The sequence below is a fragment of the Sinocyclocheilus rhinocerous genome, unplaced genomic scaffold (genome assembly GCF_001515625.1).
Source record: "Sinocyclocheilus rhinocerous isolate Xijiao unplaced genomic scaffold, SAMN03320098_v1.1 scaffold1094, whole genome shotgun sequence".
Taxonomy (NCBI): Eukaryota; Metazoa; Chordata; class Actinopteri; order Cypriniformes; family Cyprinidae; genus Sinocyclocheilus; species Sinocyclocheilus rhinocerous.
The window spans coordinates 30,823-49,594 of record NW_015627235.1 but is presented as its reverse complement, the minus strand read 5'-3'; the positions used below and the strand labels follow the sequence as shown (position 1 = coordinate 49,594).

Below are 18,772 nucleotides of genomic sequence, written 5' to 3'. Positions count from 1 at the left end.
TTCTTTTTGTTCTTGTTTTTAAGATATAATCACTAAGATGTTGTCTGAAATGTGTAACCTCCTGCAGAAAGATGATCTGGTCATTTGAAGGACAAGAAGGACAGCAGAACTAATGAAGCCAGGGGGCTTCCACAAGGAAAGGGACTTCTTAAAGAACAGAATGATCACCAGAACTAGAAATCCAGAGACTTTCAGAAATGCAAGATCCAGATCACCAGGCCTAAAAGAATTAGAAACCCTGAGATTCACTATGGGATGGATGGACCTGATGGAACTGCACAGATTGCAACAACACCAGTGACTACTTCATCTAGAAGGACTTTTTCAAATGGAAAAGAATGAACGAAGAAAAAGAGAAACAAGGAGAGATCAAACCATTTCAGACACTATGGACATCAGTATTTCCACTGAGATGGAAAACAAGTGGGTAAAGGACATACCCACACAAAGAAATGCACAAAGACTCACTGCACATGACACCAGGGCCAGATTTACCTCTTTTCGTTACATAGGCAAAACACATTTTTGGGCCCCCCTTCCCTATTAATATAATAGGCCTAATATTACCACCCAAGCAAACAAAAATATTTCTTAATCAGTGGAAACCGTTACAGTGTTTTCTATCGCAATAAGCGCTTGCGTTCAGTCAATAAAAATCGAATGTAGTTCTTAATTTGTTTGAGAACTGAGAAATAATTAATAGGCGCGGCGATGTGGCCACATAACCACTTCGGGAGTGCATTATTTATTAATTTTAATGGCCTGGAGTCACAATCACACATCAATTGTTCAGATGATTTGTTTCGAGACATTTGACATGTTTCCGTCCTGAAATCTCGTGTGTGTTGAACTAGCTAATTTTTTACGTACCTCATCCCAATACTTCCGTTGCAAATTCCAAAATGTCATTGTAGAGCTAATAACAGGCTTGAGCCATTTATATGCAGGCTAACGCAGATATTAATGCAGTAACACAGTTATTAGAGAGAGAGAGAGAGAGAGAGAGAGAGAGATTAGGAATACCTGCGTCTGTGCGTCTCTCAGCAGTATTCAGCAGCAGCATCTACTAATAGTGAATCTTTGAATTGCTTCAAGAATCTCGCTACTGAGAAATGTCACGTAGCTTTTCAGCTGCGAAACTATTTCATTCATACATTATGCCTCTGCATGACTCTATAAAGAGACAAATATATGCACACTCAAATGCAGAAAATATATTGTCTACTAAATGCACATATGTCGATAAAGGATGTTCACACTGATTAAAGGGACAGAATGCACTAAAGAAAACACTATATTGCCTATTGGTTGATGTTTTTGTTCCTTTGGCTTTTAGACATGTTAAAGCAGAGCCTATGGTGACGAAGCCCGCCAGTATGGGTGGGGTCATCTGGCTATATAAGTGGGTGCTTCGCCACAGGATCCTCAGGTTACTCCGACTGAAGCAATGACGGAGTCATGCAGCTACATAGCACAGCTAGTAACGCAGTACTCATTCCCATATCTCAGGGAACCGAGGTTACGTTAGTAACCGAGTACGCTCCCTATCGATACTTCACTCTTATTGTGTCTGCTAAGACGCTATGGGAACCAGTACAATCACGCCGTGCTATGGTAGAGGAACGATTGCACATATATATAACTTCCTTAAGCACCCAGTGCCCATAGGGAAGTATAACAATAAATCTCCAAGGCGAAAACGGGCTAAACTCACAGAGGTCATGACCGGCCTGGGTGATCGTTCCAGAGGACTCGTACAGCATTGGCACTCCACAGGCCGAGAGCACACAAGTAAACTGACCTGACGAGTTTGAGTGTGTTACGGTCAAAACTCTTGCTCAAAGCTGGATCTGCATAAAGGTCTACCTCTGCCTTGCCAAAGATCTCCCAGATTTTCTGAACCGTCTGTGAATGGAGCATCCACTCCACTGAGGGGATCTTGCTCCGTGATAGCATGTCTGCTCCTCGGTTCAATCTGCCCGGTACATGCGCTGCTCTCAGCGAGCGCAAGTTGAGCCCATTCCAGAAGGCGCTCTACCAGAATGAAGAGGTGCTTCGAGGAGAGACCTCCCTCGTGATTTATGTAGGATACCGCAGACATGTTGTCCGAGTGGACCAACACGTGGTGTCCCTTTATGTCTGGCAGGAAGAACTTACAGGCCTGACACACTGCTAGCACTTTCAAGCAGTTGATGTGAAGCCCTTCCTCCGCTTTCAACCAATGGCCGAAAGTCAGTTTGCCGTCGCACAGAGCTCCCCAACCTGTGTTGGAAGCATCTGTTGAGACAACCTTTCTCCTGCAAACCATCCCCAGGGCCATGCCCTGTTCCATCCACTGATAGTTCTTCCAAGGGGCCAGGGCTGTTACACAGGCCTGGTTCAACCTTGATATGTAGGTGTCCGTGATGCCATGCATGGGATGGAACTCCTGGTTTTAGCCAGCGCTGAATACGAAGCAGGCCCAGCTGTAGTGCTGGAGACGCTTCGGCCATGAGGCCCAGCATCCTCTGAAACGTCTTGAGAGGGCGAGAGGCTCTGATCATGAAGGAGGCCGCAAGCTGCTGCATGGCCGCAGCATCATAATGATGAACTGCCTTTAACTGGAAAATTAGTGTTTACTATTGTCATTTTGCATTATTGACACACTATTTTTCTAATTAATGCTGTTCAGTTGCTTTGACACAATCTGTATTGTTAAAAGCGCTATATAAATAAAGGTGACTTGACTTGACTTGGCCAGAACACATTCTGGTATGACTACCGCTCTCATCCGAGCTGAGTCGAGAATTGTCCCCAGGAACGATATTCGCTGGCTGGGGGACAGCGTGCTCTTGGCAAAATTGACCCTGAGTCCCAGGCACTCTTAAGTGGCTGAGGAGGAGGGTCCTGTGAGATATCAATTCTGCCTCCGACTGGGTCAAAATGAGCCAGTCATCGAGGTAGTTGAGAATGCGGATTTCCCTCTGCCTCAGAGGGGAAAGAGGCAGAATTCCAAGCACTTCGTAAAAGTATGGGGAGCCAGAGACAGTCCGAAAGGAAGGACCGTATATTGATAAGCCACTCCCTCGAAGGGGAATCTCAAGAATCGCCTGTGATGCGGGGCTATCTGTATGTGCAAGTACGCATCTTTCAGATCCAGACATAATCCAGTCTGTCTGGAATGACATGAAGAAACAAAAACAAACTGAGACGGACTAAATCCTGAAGAACTGTGGCAACGTCTCCAAGATGCTTCAAGAAACCTACCTGCAAAGCTACAGTACTGTTAAAAGTTTTAGGCACTTGTGTAAAAATGCTGTAAAATGAGGATGCTGTCAAAAATAATGTCATAAATAAATTTTTAGGGCTGCCCCCTAATAGTCGACTAACCATTAGTTGACCAGAAGAGGCTTGGTCGACCAAAATTTTATTAGTCACTTAGTCGCAAAAAAGAAATAAATAAATAAAAATCCACATTGACGAAGTCATGCAGATCATTAATGGCTGGTCTATGTGGTAATACGGTACATCAGGAAAGACATCCAAACACTCGCCTATCATTCATCGACCTCAAATATGGCGTAACCTCTAAAATATGCAAGTAGGAGCAACTTTACATGGCCGCACAATCTAATGTTAACGTGGAAAAATGCGCTGTTAAAGTGTCTGTGCAGAGTGTGGAAGCTGAACAGTAGCGCACTCACTGCATGACAGATGGATGCGCTGGTGCGCTCACTTGATCTTAAAATACTCTCTCATTTTTGATCATACAGATAAGAGTAATGCATCTTTTGAATCCTATTTGTGTGCAGTCACAATAACAACAAAACATTGCGCTTTTGTAAAATAATGAAAGCAAACAGGATGCACTTTCTGGCGTCTCTATCTCTGTGAACTTGAGCGCGAAACTCCATGTATATTTGTCTTAGAGACATGAAAAAAATATATCTAGAGAGCGAAATGTCTACTTTCAAATAAACCAATTCAAATGAAAAAAATATTCTCAGATTATGTAATCCGTATGAAACATGCAGACAGATGCATCCAACTACTGCAAAGATGACGAGTGTCACCGTCTTCATCTCTTAAACTGAAAACAAAAACAGCACTAGTTTATCAATGAATTATTAAAATGTTAATACAGCCTCCTTACTGTGGACACATTCATAATCATTAATTCTTCTGTGCTGTGGCAAGCTTATGCATGCATTTGAGCGCTTATTAGGCTATGTAGGCAATTAAAGGCTCATTATTATGATTTAAATGGTTTATTAATAAACATGCGATTAGTCGACTAATGCTTCAAAGGAACGACTACTAGTCGACCAGAAAAATCTTTAACCGAGGGCAGCCCAGTAGATTTTCTTTATCAATTAACTTCTATTAACTAAATTAAATCCACATTTGGTGTGAGCATTTTTTGCGTTTAAAGCAGCTTTTGCCCTAGGTGCACTTGCGCATAGTTTTTCAGGTAGCTTTGCAGGTAGGTTTCTTGAGGCATCTTGGAGACGTTGCCACAGTTCTTCAGGACTTTTGTTCTGTTTCTTCATGTCATTCCAGACAGACTGGATGATGATGAGATCAGATCTCTGTGTGGAGCACTGGCTGTTGTCAGACTACTTGTGCAAACAAAAATCTCACTGGATTATTACAATTAATGGCAAAATTAATGTTTGGAAATGTAAACTGATATTTCCTACTGACACACTACAGCAAAAGAGAGAAATAACTGACTTAAAACCATTTTTAGCTGGTGAAAATACTAGTGTTCTAATAATTTTGGACAACACAGTATATGGAGCACACAGGAGTCAGTAGAATATTGTGGATTACAATCAGGGCTGGAAATGTGGGGGGATGCGGGGGGACGGAGTCCGGGCAGTGAATTTCGAGGGGGGGTGGCATTTCATTTCCAACTGGTTAGGTTTATTTGGAAATTAAAGTGATTTCCATATATTATCCATTCAAAAGACTATCACAAAATAATATAACTTTTATGAATTTTTAAGCCTAAATACAAGCGCCAGAGCTAAAAAGCTAAACTTAGGCTATAAACGAACTACACCACCACGGTCACCAACGTCAACGTCACCACCACCACGCTCCTGACAACTTTTTAAAACTTATTTCTAACATGTTCAGTGAAAAGGATTTACTCATATGAATTTTAATCCACGCTACATGAACCTTTTCATATAAACTGGAATAAATACAAAACTAGAGCCAAACTAAAACTGAAATGAGACATTAATAAATAGTATAGTGAATAAATGAAATAATCATAACTAAAGGACATATGAAATCACGTATTTCTGTACATTTTGAAATAGGGTGAATTGGAAGTCAATAAGTCCTTGATTAATATGAATATTTTAATTAAAAACGTGTCTCCACATACTATTCAATAAAATTCTAGTCCATTTAATCTATTAAATAACGAGTGAGCAAGTTTTTGGATATGGTAAGATTAAACTTATTTTAGTGAATGAAGTTCCACATTTCAGCTATCATTTTGTTAGGGTGGGTACACAAAATGTTATTTTATTCTTTCTTCTAGAAAATCCTCAAACTATATGCTTTCTAACAGCTTCATGTGGCCGTAAACATTTAATTTTAACGTGGCTTTAAGCACAATGCATCGTTAAAGTTTCACTTTCACCGTAACTAAGCCGTTAGGTTTACATGGAATAATCGAATGAGTTTACCTTATGGTACGAACCCAGAGTCTCTGTATCAGAAAGCGATAAACGAGCATCTTCCATCCGAAGCATTTCGGGGCAAAACAAAAAAACATTGTCGGACAACAATATAAAATGTGGGAAACTATTAATTGATTATTCAACAATTAATTGTACAATAAATTATACTACAATTGGAAAATACTGTACATTGATAAACTGTTTGGCGTGATGGCGTTTAATGTCTCCGACAGCGCCTGTAGTCCCATTTAGCAACTTGTTAGCAATCGTCTTTTTTAAGAAATGAAACAGTTTTAAAAAATCACGAGTGGGGTGTAACTGGTGTTTTATGTCGTAGAATAAAATGTGAAAGTATCTTGAGCTTGTGTGAACCACAGATCTTATTTTAGGGGATTTAACCAAACTCCCATTCAAAAAATCCATTGACTCCGGAAGTGGAACCGGAAGTGCTAAAATCCTAACTCGCTTCCGGGTTTTTGCCTATAAAGTGACATCATAGTTCCACCACTCTATGGAAATGCCTCTCTATCAGAGCGCATGCTGCTCCTCACATCACAGATCGTGAAAGCAGACTGCAGTTTTTGTCATTCATTATAACAAACAAAGTATAGACACGATGTAAATAATAGATTCAGTGTGCAGTGTAGAGAGCTTCATTAATTAAAATGGAAGTTGGTGAGATTGCGATGAACTAAGTGACAGAATTTTAATGATTTTAAAGGGAGTTCGCAAATGTGAAATTGAATTTATACAACAGTTTTATTCATTTTTGATTTTATACAAAATTTAATATTAAGTGACTTACATTTTAGGAACACTGTTGTATGATTGTGCTCTATTTCATCAACTAAAATAATTCCAAACAAATCACAGATTAACTGCTGTGCATCTCCAATCAAAGACAGCGCTGTTTTGTTTATGAATGAATCTGCGTTTTTGAACAAATCTAGTCATAATCGAGTCATAAAGGGAGTCACTTACTTCGTTCCTAAATGAATCAGCCATTTGAACGAATCGATTGAATGAATGATTCAGTGACAAAGACAGTGACTTGCTGCCACCTACTGGTGGTTTCAGTTTCATTTTTAAAGTATAAATTGAGTCAGTTAAATGGTTTAATATTTCTATATTCAAAACTTTATATTAAAACATTAATTTAATAACATTGTTATTATGAAATGCATTCATGCAACCTAAGTCTTGTCAAAAAGTCTGTAATGCCACATTTGTGCTCTTCTGTGCCGTGCAAAGATAAATTGTTGATGCTGATTTCATAGTAACTTATTCTTCCTGATTGAATGTTATTATTTTAATTGAATTTATTGTGTAATTACAATTTTTGATAAAAGTTTATAAATCTAAATTTTTTGGCACAAAATATGGAATACATTTAATAAAGTTAGAGGCATTACAAAGATTAAAAAAAAAAAAACATTTAAGGAGTCAAATATCGCCTTATAATAGGAAGGTTAATTTCTGTCATTGATCAGAAGGTGTTCCTAATTTTTTTTTTTAAGTAGGAGCACAAGTGATCCTGAAAAGAAATGTAAGCATAGAGTCCTTAAGAATGTAATGTTACCTTTTAAAAACTAATTGCAAACGTTTATGCAAAGTGTAAACTATTAAATATAATCTACAAATCATGCAATACTGTACCACTAAATAAGAAGTGTTTTAAGGGCTTAGCTAAACAGGCCAATTAGAAACAATTACTAATCATTCTGATTTTTTTTTTATTAAATCATTCTTTCATTTCACTAATCAATCTTTTTTTTTTTTTATTAAACATAAAGGGGTCATTAATGATGCTTACATTATAACGTGCAAATTCACACACAACGTATCTTTAATTTGGCCAGAATTGCAGGTGCCTGTCTTAATAGCCAAGAAGGTTTAAAGAAAATATGAAATAAGTTTAATGTTATTATAGATTATAAAGGGTTTTATAATTAAATACATCTGAATGCTATGCAGGATATTTAAGACAATATAGGCTGATCAGACGGCAATGCTGACCTAAAATGCAAAATGTTTGCCCTCTCTCTCTTCACCGTTCCAACATCTCAGACTTCAAATACATAAAATATTACACTTTTTACACAGTTTTTGAAGTAATGAGTAAAGAAAATGCTTTTAAACACAAGGGGTCATTAATGATGCTTACATTATAACATGTGCAAATTCACACACAATGTATCTTTAATTTGGCCAGAATTGCAGGTGCCTGTCTTAATATCCAAGAAGGTTTAAAGAAAATATGAAATAAGTTTAATGTTATTATAGATTATAAAGGGTTTTATAATTAAATACATCTGAATGCTATGCAGGATATTTAAGACAATATAGGCTGATCTAGAATCAAAACACTTTCAAACAATATCTAGGGCATGTTGTAGTCCAGATTAAAATGTAAAAAAGTTTGAAAATAAATAACCTATTAAGTTTAAATATTTAGGTATTTGGCACTGTGATGAACAACATAACAAATACACAAATCTGAATGGCTAAATCATTTAAACGTCTTTCAGAAACAGAAAGCTGTTTTGTTTACGTGGTTTCCGGGGTAAAAGCTGCATTATGTTTAGCGCCATCTGCTTTCAGAGAGTGAATGTGCTCTCACGGGCGTTCCGCCATGCACTTCTCATCCGTTCTTGTTTACATCGAGTGCACACGCGTCTTTGACACAGCATATAGCGTGTTGTGCATTGTGACCAGTTGATGGGAAAAGTATTCTTAACATTCATTCAAAATTCTGAATAATTTGTTATAAATAATTATTCTCTGTATTTTGAAGTGACCACGATAACAATATTGTGCATATTCATTATCGTGATATATCGCATTACCGAATACCGGCACATGTCTAATTAAAACAATCAAAAACATCAAATTGTTGTTGTTTTATTAATATAACAGATTTAACACACCTTTAAACATTACAGAGAAACAGTGCTTTAATGGGAGCAACACTATGAACATGGATGCTGCATGTGGTTTTTCATGTGACACCATATTTGCATTAAAGCGATTTGTGTCAACACTTGAGAAATTGTACTGATAAATGGTGTTTTCAACAGCTAAACTGGTAAATATTTTGATGTGCTAAACCTTTTTTCCCCAAATAAATATATAAATAAAAATCCTTGGATGGAAACTTGGCTAATAGTGTTTTTAGGACGTAAAACAATTTGATCTATATTTTTTTTTTACAGAAGCTTTGTTTAGTTAGTTAAATAAAATGTAGCTCTATATTTATATAGCTAAAATATTTCAAACTCAAATCAATATTTTTTGTGCAATTATTTACTTCTGTGGAAAGTAGTTGTGTAATAAGCAGGATAATGTACATCCAGCTGGTTATCACCACAAAATAAACCCCTTCAGGGTGATATAAGACCTGATCACCCTGTAAGGTCTAACGTCACCCGAATACGCTATTAAAATTGATTAATCCACTACTCTCCACGCACCTGAAGCTATGATTTCCTCTGATTTAGATATCTGCACCCTACCCCCACCCAACTGTCACATTGCAATTATTGTAATTTTCAGTGTTAAGCTCGATGACATGGCAGGCCCACGAAGAAGGGGGTGTTTTGGGGCTCGAGCCCCTACCTTTTTCAAAATTAAAAGAGCCCCTCTCAACAATTGTCAACAATAATGTTGTGGTCAATAAAACAAAATGTATATGAATTACAATTAATATGCAATAGAATTATTCTTACCTCCTGTGTTCCAAGCGTCACCACAATTGCTGCTCTCCGTGTTACTCTCAGTCAGACTCAGCAAGGCCTTTGCTACCCTTAGAACCACTTCATTCACAAAATCCCTCGGAAGGGCTGTGCAGTTCCTAATGGTCTCTGTCTTTTCTCTTGGTTGGAAGCCATTCACCCAGTCATTCGCAGGGGTTGAAATATTCTGTCCATTGTCATTTGGTCTATAATGGCCACTTTGATTGACATTCATACTGACCCCTGAGTTTGTGAATAAAGCCTCACGTCTCCTGATATAATCACTTCGCCGCTTCTCTACCAGGGCCTCTTCAGCCTCTCTGTATTTCCTTCCTTTGCCTATTATGCATACCTGCAAAAGAGATAGACACAGCAGAATGAGGCTCTCTACAGAGTTTCTGAATAGCGTGGCAAGTTTTAACCTTGTTTTCACCTTAATTCATAAGCTGCATGAATTCATAAGACTGAATCATGAGTCACTGAATCATTCATTCAGCAAATTCATTCAAAAGGCTGATTCATTCAGGAAGGAAGCATTTGACTGTCTTAAAACGACAGTTCACCCAAAAAATAAAATTTGCTGTCAAATCATTGTTTATATGTAAGAAGCTGAGCTGATGGAGACTAGTTTATTCACATTATAAATGCTTTTGGCATTTAAACCATTCATGTTTCATATCATTATTGGGTGCTTTAATAATATAATTGCATATACAGTTTGTCATTGTGTGATTAAGTAAACAAACTAGTGAATTTAACCAGTTCATAGAAAAGAACTGTCCAAAAGAACCAGTTTGCAGAAAAGAATCAGGTTTCCCTGTTTGCCTGAGGCTGTGGATTACAGGTAATAATGTATCCATATGCTTTTCGATCATTTTCATATGTTCCGGAACATTTCACCATTTCTTTGTTCCATTTCCTGCAGGCCGATTGTTTTGCTTCAAGGCCTCAATATACTGTCATTTCATACTTACTCATTTTGTGAACCTTGATAGGTTTTTTTAATTCTCAAAAATAGGCAGCCGCTGAATTCCATTTTATGAATCACCAAGGACCACAGTTTTAGCTAAAAATCTTCTTAACTGTTCTATTGAAAAAAAAAGTCACTGACATCTTGAGCGCTGTATGCATTTTAATAGACTAAATCATGTTGTGAAAGCGTGCACTCTAAATGTGCACCAAGGTTATTATAGTTTTGAATTTTTTTTATTTTAATATGGTTTTCAAATTTGCTATAAAATGTAGTTTAGTTTTTATTAGTTTCATTAATATTTTTGTTAGTTTTAGTTTAGTTTTTATTTTGTGAACACATTTTTATTTCGTTTTTATATAGTTTAGTTTCAGTTTTAGTTTTAATTAAAGGTTAGCAAAATTAACAGATCACTTCCAGAGCACAGGCCAAAGAAAGACTTTGGCATAATTTAACCTTAGTGAGGCAAACTAGCGACACAAAATTAATGCATGCTGAGATTGATTAGTATGGAGGACCGAGATGTGCCACTTAAAAATAAAATGAAGAATCAATTTATTGTTTTAATAATTTGTAGGATATCAGACCGAATCAGACGATCTATGCTCTCTCGCGCTCTTCCTTCTTGCCTTTTGAGCCTTGTTGTTTTTCTTTAAATCATGCTTCTTTAGTTTTGAGCGTGCTCTGGCTTACACGCCATCTCCTCCAAAACCATGAGGAGAAACGCCACCTGGTCTCATCAAAACTTTACATCTATTCCTTTACTTTAGTTTATTTTATTTTCCGTTGAGAGCTTTGTGTTTCGAGTTAAGTTTGCCTAACGCCGCATCTCCGAAAGAGTGCCGTCTAAACTTCAACTGCAGACCACAGCTCCGCGTCGCCAGCCAACGCCCAATCACTGGCTTCCCAAGACTGAACCTCCAGCCAATCAGAAAAGCGGGAAACCCCTTTCGGCAACCAGTTGTTCTGTGTGAGAAAGGCAGAGACTTGGTTGAACACAGCTCGTTCAAGTGTTTTTGCAATGAAAGGAAGAAGGGAAACCTTAGTTCTCTAAAAGAGATGGGTTAAGGGTGGGTTTCTTAAGTAGTGGGGTTATACAAGCCTGTCTAAATGTTGAGGGAAAAACACCAGTGTGAAGGGATATGTTAATGATGTGAGTGAGTGCAGGTACAACTACAGGAGAAATGGCTTGAAGGAGATGAGATGGAATAGGATCAAGCGGACAAGTAGTAGGATGATTAGAAAGGATGAGTTTGGAGACTTCAGCCTCAGAGAGTGAAGAAAAGGATGTGAAAGAGTGTATGTTTGCTGGTAAGATGTGCTTGAAAGATTGTGGTGTGGAAAATTGTGCACTGATGTTTTTAATTTTATTAATGAAAAACGTGGCAAAGTCGTCAGCTATTAGAGTTGATGCAAGAGGGGGAGGACAAAGGAGCGAGGAAAATGTTTTTAAGAGCATGCGAGAGTTCAACGAATTGTTAATTTTGTTATGGTAGTATGTCATTTTAGCAGTGGAGACATTAGCAGAGAATAGAAGCAATGGTTGAAAGTTAATACACCTTAATGATGGACATGCAGTTTTTCACGGAGGAAGTGATCCGAGGTGTGCAGTGGAGTAACTAGTACATTGATCAGTGGAGCAGTGTCGTGTGTAAATAAGGTCCAGTTGGTTGACTGATTTGTGATTAGCAGTAGTTGACACTCGGTTGAGATCAAAAGAGGCAAGCAGAGTGTGGAAGTCTGCAGCCTGAGGTTTATCTATAAACCTAAATATAACATATTTAAAGATGTTTATTTAATTTGTGTTTTTAAATGTAGTTTAATAAAACACAAAATAATGTTCTTTTTAGCAACATCATATGACCCCTTTAAAAAAGAATTTTTAAATGTATAAATAAATAGAAAAATGTAAAACTGTTTATTTAATTCATGTTTTAAAACGTGGATTAATAAAACAATAAAAAGTACATTCATATGCACTTAGTGAAAAGATTGAATGACAATTCCACCAACTGGGTTAAAACGTCCGATGTGTTTTAAATAAAATGACTTTTAACATTAAATAGAACATTTAAATATAACACATTGGCAAACTGTAAAGCTTGTATTACTATTGTTTTTACTTTAGCCCTGCAAACATTAATTTGAATGAATTATTGAACTTCGTTTTGTACTGTGAGGTAAATTTGCAGACAGTCCCTAAAGCAGCCTAGACGGTTATGCTGCGAATCCAACCCTCTCCATTTACTTTGTATTGCGAGAAGCGGCCTCCTTGTCGTTTCTGACTTATAACAGAAAAACAGAACAATGCCTAAAAGCTGCTGTGTGACAAGGTGTACAGCAAACAAGCTAAAAAAAAACAGAACTAAGTTCAGGAGTGCAGGATCATCAGCTCCACAACAAAAATAAAACTGTCAAGAGTCTTTTGCTATGCCTTTGATTACGCACAGGCGAGTTCCCTCTAGCGAAAGAGATGATCAGTTCACGTGCGCTGCCGCTTCGCTTGATCTGAGGTTGATACAGCGATCTATCATGTCACATTAAAGAGCGTCAAAACGGTATTTATTGCTTGAATTTCCTAATAAAATGTACAGCATTTTAAATCGGAGACTGTTTCATATAAAAAGTAACAAAGTACAAAGCTTAGCCCATTGCGATTTATTGGATGGGAGGCGCACACAGTATGTAATGTTCATTCATCAACTGAAAACAGAATCGATTGGGATTTAAGAATCAATATCGGTTCATAAATTTGAGAATCTATTAAAATCAAGATATCATTTTTTTTTTTTTTACCCAGCCCTAGCATATTTTGTTGTTTTAGTGGCCTCCGCTGTCACTGCGGTGTGTGGTGTTGATCATGAAAAGTGACGCACAGTCTCTGTTCATCTGTTCTCTTCATAAATAAATAAATGCATAAGCCTATATGCTCATCCTGTAGGTTCATTATTAAAAATGAAAATGTGAACAAAAATAAAAGCAATTAAATGTGTTATTATAATTAAAATATGAAAATTAAAATGACAGTTAATAATAGATTATAACAGATTTTTTATGACCCTGTCTGTCAAAATGATGGACAATGTTAAAGTCTAACACAACCTCTGGTCCTATGTATACTTCAAAAGCAAGCTAAACTCCCCCTCATCAACGTTACAGACACGGAATGTCCTTTTGGCATACTTTAATAAGGGTAAAGTAAAACTATGAAATAAGAAGAAAACAAACCATATGAATTGACATTCACAATGTGTACATAAAATAAATACTTACAAATATCTTGAAATCTAGATCTAACACTTCTGCTCATCAAATGACACAAAAATAAATTGTCAGGCAAATGAAAACGTTAAATATATCAATGGCTCTCATATGGTCCAATGAGAAAATACGTCTAAGATGCACTCAAATAATTCAAATTACAAATACTTCAAAATAATCACATACAATTGAAGGAACTATGAACAATAACAATAAATAGTGCTGTCAAATGATTAATCGCGATTAATCGCATCCAAAATAAAAGTTTTTGTTCACATAATATATGTGTGTGTGCTGTATAGATTTATTATGTATATATAAATACACACACATGCATGTATATATTTAAGAAAAATGTTACGTTTATATTAGGGCTGGGCAAGTTAACGTGTTATCGCGTTAACGCATTAATTAATTAACGCTAACAATTATTTTATGGCGCATTAACGCTGTTTTTATTATTATTATAATTTTGAAAGCCCGTTGCTCACTGGCTCTGAATTCACATACAGACAAACCATGGGTCACAGGAGGGGTGGGACGTTGATCAGTACTGGCTTGGGATGGGTGTCATGTCATCAGGAAACACGGTGTTAGCTTTCACTGTTATGCTGATGATACTCAGCTCTATATTTCTTTGCGGCCCGGCGAAACTCTGGCCATTTGATAATGCCTAGAATATCAAAATCAACTGTGGGCGGCAGATCCTTTTCCCATTTAACGCCCAAACTCTGGAATAACCTACCTAACATTGTTCGGTAGATTGTCAGTTTAAATCTAGATTAAAGACCCATCACTTTAACCTGGCTTACACATAACACACTAACACATTTCTAATATTCAAATCCGTTAAAGTTCTGGGTTTTTCGTTAATTTTTAGGCTGCATTAAATAGGACAACCGGAACCGGGAACACTTCCCATAACACCCGATGTACTTGCTACATCGTTAGAAGAATGGCATCTACGCTAATATTAGTCTGTTTCTTTCTTATTCCGAGGTCACCGTAGCCACCAGATCCAGTCTGTATCCAGATCAGATGGTCACTGCTCGGGCACGGTTAAGATTGCCTAGTGTGAGAACACCCTATTCTCCCAGATCCCGCACACATGAGTCTCTATCCGCCCGCACCCGCACTCGCACATCAAGTGTTGTCCCACGGGAGTGCAGGTCTCTACTCGGATGGTGCCTGTTATAATGTTATGATCGAGGCTCTGGACTCTGAGCATAATTTGTTTTTCTATAAACTATAAAATATTTTCTATAAAAATGTTAATGCCCTGGCAGTGGCAGATAGCTTTGGATTTGTATTTAATTTTATTACATTAATGTTTAGGTTGAGATTTACAAGAAATATTTTAACTGCTACTATGTAAAAGGAATACTGCTGTAAAAAAGCACCTTATTTGTTTAAAGTGTTTGCAAACCAAATGTTATTGCACTTTTGTTCATATAGCAGTACTTTTAAATGAAAAAAGTGCATACTTTTGAATGCACTACTTTTGAATTCATTATTGAATTTTGTGCATACTGTGATTAATCGCGATTAAAAAATTTAATCGTTGCCCAGCATATATTAAATATATTTGTATTATTATATAAATTAAAATCTTGAAACATATATATATATAATCTTGCTTTATTCAACATCAAGGAGATCAGGCCCTTTCTTTCGGAACATGCTTCACAACTCCTTGTTCAAGCTCTTGTTCTGTTCAGGCTGGACTATTGCAATGCTCTCTTCGCAGGTCTTACAGCCAGTTCTATCAAACCTTTACAATTAATCCAGAATGTGGCAGCAACTTTTTTTTAAACTAACACTAGCTTCTCTAATCTTTTTGTATTCTTTCTGTTTTCTTTATATTTATTATACAATTAACAAAAGCTAAAAAGGCCTCTAACACTAGCTTGCTCTATTCTTTTTCTATTCTATCTGTTTTCTTTTTATTTATTATATAATTTAAAAAACCTTGCTACGTGTACTATGCTAAGCTAACTGACACCTGTTATAGCACTTGCGTATCATTGCTCTTTTGTTGATTTTGATTGCTTCCATTGTCCTCATTTGTAAGTCGCTTAAAACTTTTGTAAGTCGCTTAAAAAGATAAAAGCGTCTGCTAAATGACTAAATGTAAATAAATATATACATATAAATTCATGTAAATATTTTCAAAATATATGTTGTATGTGTGTGTCTTTATATATACATAATAAATATACACAGTACACACACATATTATGTAAACAAAAACTTTTATTTTGGATGCGATTAATCATTTGACCAAGGATGGTCAAGGCCAAGGATGAATGCAGATGGATACTGATTCACTGCTTCTTGACTCAAGAATAGAATAGCAGCATGGAAGGCACTAATTTCCTTGTTAGTCATCTGATCAGTCACATGATAATGACAGTGTAATTCTCAGAGCAGCCAACATGGGGTTACAAACCAAACTACAAACCAAACATTTATTCCATAATTATTTTTAACATGAATTATTACTGTAACAGAACAATGTGTGTTGAGATAGCCTATTTAATATGAAAATAAATGTAGCCTAATCTGGTTATATTAAATGTCTTTTTTCTTATTTAGCCATAATCATGAAATTCTAACTGTCGTGTTTTGCGCACTTTCCCACGAATATATCATAACTGGGCCTAATGAAATGCAATAATAACGGCAATTGCATTTAACAGTAAATGTTCATATTTGAACATGATCATTTATGAAGAATTATAAGTGTGTGTATGATGTGATTTAGCCTATGCACATTCGTTCAAAAGCCTGGCAGAGTACTCACAAGATGCTAGGCAACAGTTTTGTATTGTTTACAGAAAGGATGCACGTTCTCATATTTTTTTTGGTTAATTATCATGTTGCACTGCGTGTCTGTTTTTCTTCAAAGCACCAACTTAGAATGCCTAATGTTGGTTTGATTGCTTGTGTTACATGAGAAAATAAATAATTTTGCCTACCTGATTTAATAGATATAATGCGGGTGCGGTTTGGGTCGCGACTTGCGGTCTTTATGTCAAACGGGTCTGGGGTGCGTTTCCCAAAACCATTAATAGCTAACTATAGCCGTTAGTTCCTTTGAACTGGTAACAACGAAACTTGCGACCACAGTTGCTTTTGGGAAATGCATCCCTGGTCGGGTACAGAATTAAATTAGTGCTGCTGTCGAATAACAGGTCGGGTGTTCTGTTAAGTACGGCAGCTGCAGGTTTACCAAACAGGACCCGTGCAGGACTCTGCTTTAAACTGCTTTGTGTCTCTCCATCAGATAACCCCATGTGCGTGATGTACCATTGACAGGTATTTCCCCAAACCACCACACAGTTCACACAAGAATGTAATGATTACAAAACGATTAGTTATTTTTGATAATTATTAGATTATTTCAGTTAGTTTTTCAATAACAGTTGTTAGTTTCATTTTGGTTTAGTTATTTTGAAATTTTAATTTTATTTCAGTTTACGAAAATATTTTTTCACCAATCGTTTTCGTCTTAGTTTTAGTTTTCGTTTACGAAAATAACCTTGATATGCACACACAGTAGTCTAACCGACATCACGTAACGTATGCATGCACTCTCTGGGTGTGTTTCCATTTGGTTTTTAGAATATACTCGATAATGTCAGATTGCACATTGTTAAAACAACTAGGGGTGCACCGATCCGATATTCAGTATCGGTATCGCTCCGATACTGGCATTTTCTGCCGGATCGGGGTATCGGTCAGACGAGGCCGATCCAAATCCGATATTGTGCGTAAACTATTCTGTTATTGTTAAGCGCCACAAAAGCCACAAACACATAATAAAGCACCATAAAGTCGAGTCCTCTGCTCAATGTGACTTTGCTGCAGCCTGGAATTGAACTGCTGGTTCAATTGAACCGGCCCCCCGACTGAGCCTGGTTTCTCCCAAGGTTTTTTCTCCATTCCGTCACCGATGGAGTTTTGGTTCCTTGCCGCTGTCGCCTCCGGCTTGCTTAGTTGGGGACACTTAATTTCCAGCGATATCGTCGACTTGATTGCACAGATATTATTTAAACTGAACTGAGCTGGATGATGACATCATTGAATTCAATGATGAACTGCCTTTAACTGAAAATGGAGTGTTTACTATTTTCATTTTGTTTAATGCTGTACAGTTGCTTTGACACAATCTGTATTGTTAAAAGCGCTATATAAATAAAGGTGACTTGACTTGTAGTTTCCGTGCACTATATTTCACTATATTTTAAGTGTTCTGAAGCTGTTCCACAGTTTCATGTGAGGTACAGGTGAATATTTAAGTCAAGTTCACATAAACTCTTGTCTCCGCTGCGGCTGTCTGTCATCCTCCATTCAGTGTTCAAACAGCGCGTCGCGTTCAGTTACGACAGTCAAGACGATAAAACTCTCTCCCAGATGATTCACTGTTGCTAATATTACGGTTGATCTGTAAATAAAGATAAAAGGTTTTGCTTAAAAGGACTTTATCTCGCTGGAGCTTTGTGCTGTTTCTAAATCGTGTTACTTTCTACCTGGTGTCTGTTAGATCACAACACTGTTGTAGAAAGCACTATGATCTTCACAAGCACAGTAAATTTAAACCTGTTAAAAGAAAAGGCTCAATAAACTAACACACAGATTTAATACACTACACATCAACAGCACCCTCCAAGGTCATCACCATCATTTCAGCCACTACAATATCTCTTCCCTTTGTGCTTTGAACTTTTCTATGTGGAGCACTGCGCGCTGTGACTCCGTGTTGCTTCAAGTGCATCATTCTGCGCACGGGATGCGCATAAGCGCTTTGTGCCGTTCTGTATTTGGAGCCTTTCGTATTATAATATTTTTGCGCAATGAAAGATTATAGCCTTTCTTGTTAGTCTCATCTGTCATATAATCATATAGTGCTGCCTCATTACTGTGCTATAAATTTAAAAGAAATGACCTTCAATTTTACAGTAGGCCTATATATATATTTATATATAAATATTTTACTTGTTTTTCATGAATTAATTTTACAACAATACAAAGAGCAATGTGTATCATTTTACCAGATTTAGTCCTACACTTATTCACTTTTATTTGTTCCCCACTAAATAATGTTATTTCACTAAATATTTAGATTTTAT

The 18,772-nt window shown here is 36.9% G+C and overlaps 1 protein-coding gene across 1 annotated transcript in view; it reads right to left on the bottom strand.

Moving 5' to 3' along the window:
- The window catches only part of LOC107723835 (probable tRNA (uracil-O(2)-)-methyltransferase), a gene marked incomplete at its 5' end in the record, with an annotated part of 48,750 nt that overhangs the window by 12,888 nt on the left and 17,090 nt on the right, over nucleotides 1–18,772 (bottom strand). Inside the window, one exon of the mRNA XM_016532553.1 lies at nucleotides 9,404–9,761. Coding sequence (XP_016388039.1) covers nucleotides 9,404–9,761 — 358 coding nt within the window. The remainder of the gene's footprint in view (nucleotides 1–9,403; nucleotides 9,762–18,772) is intronic.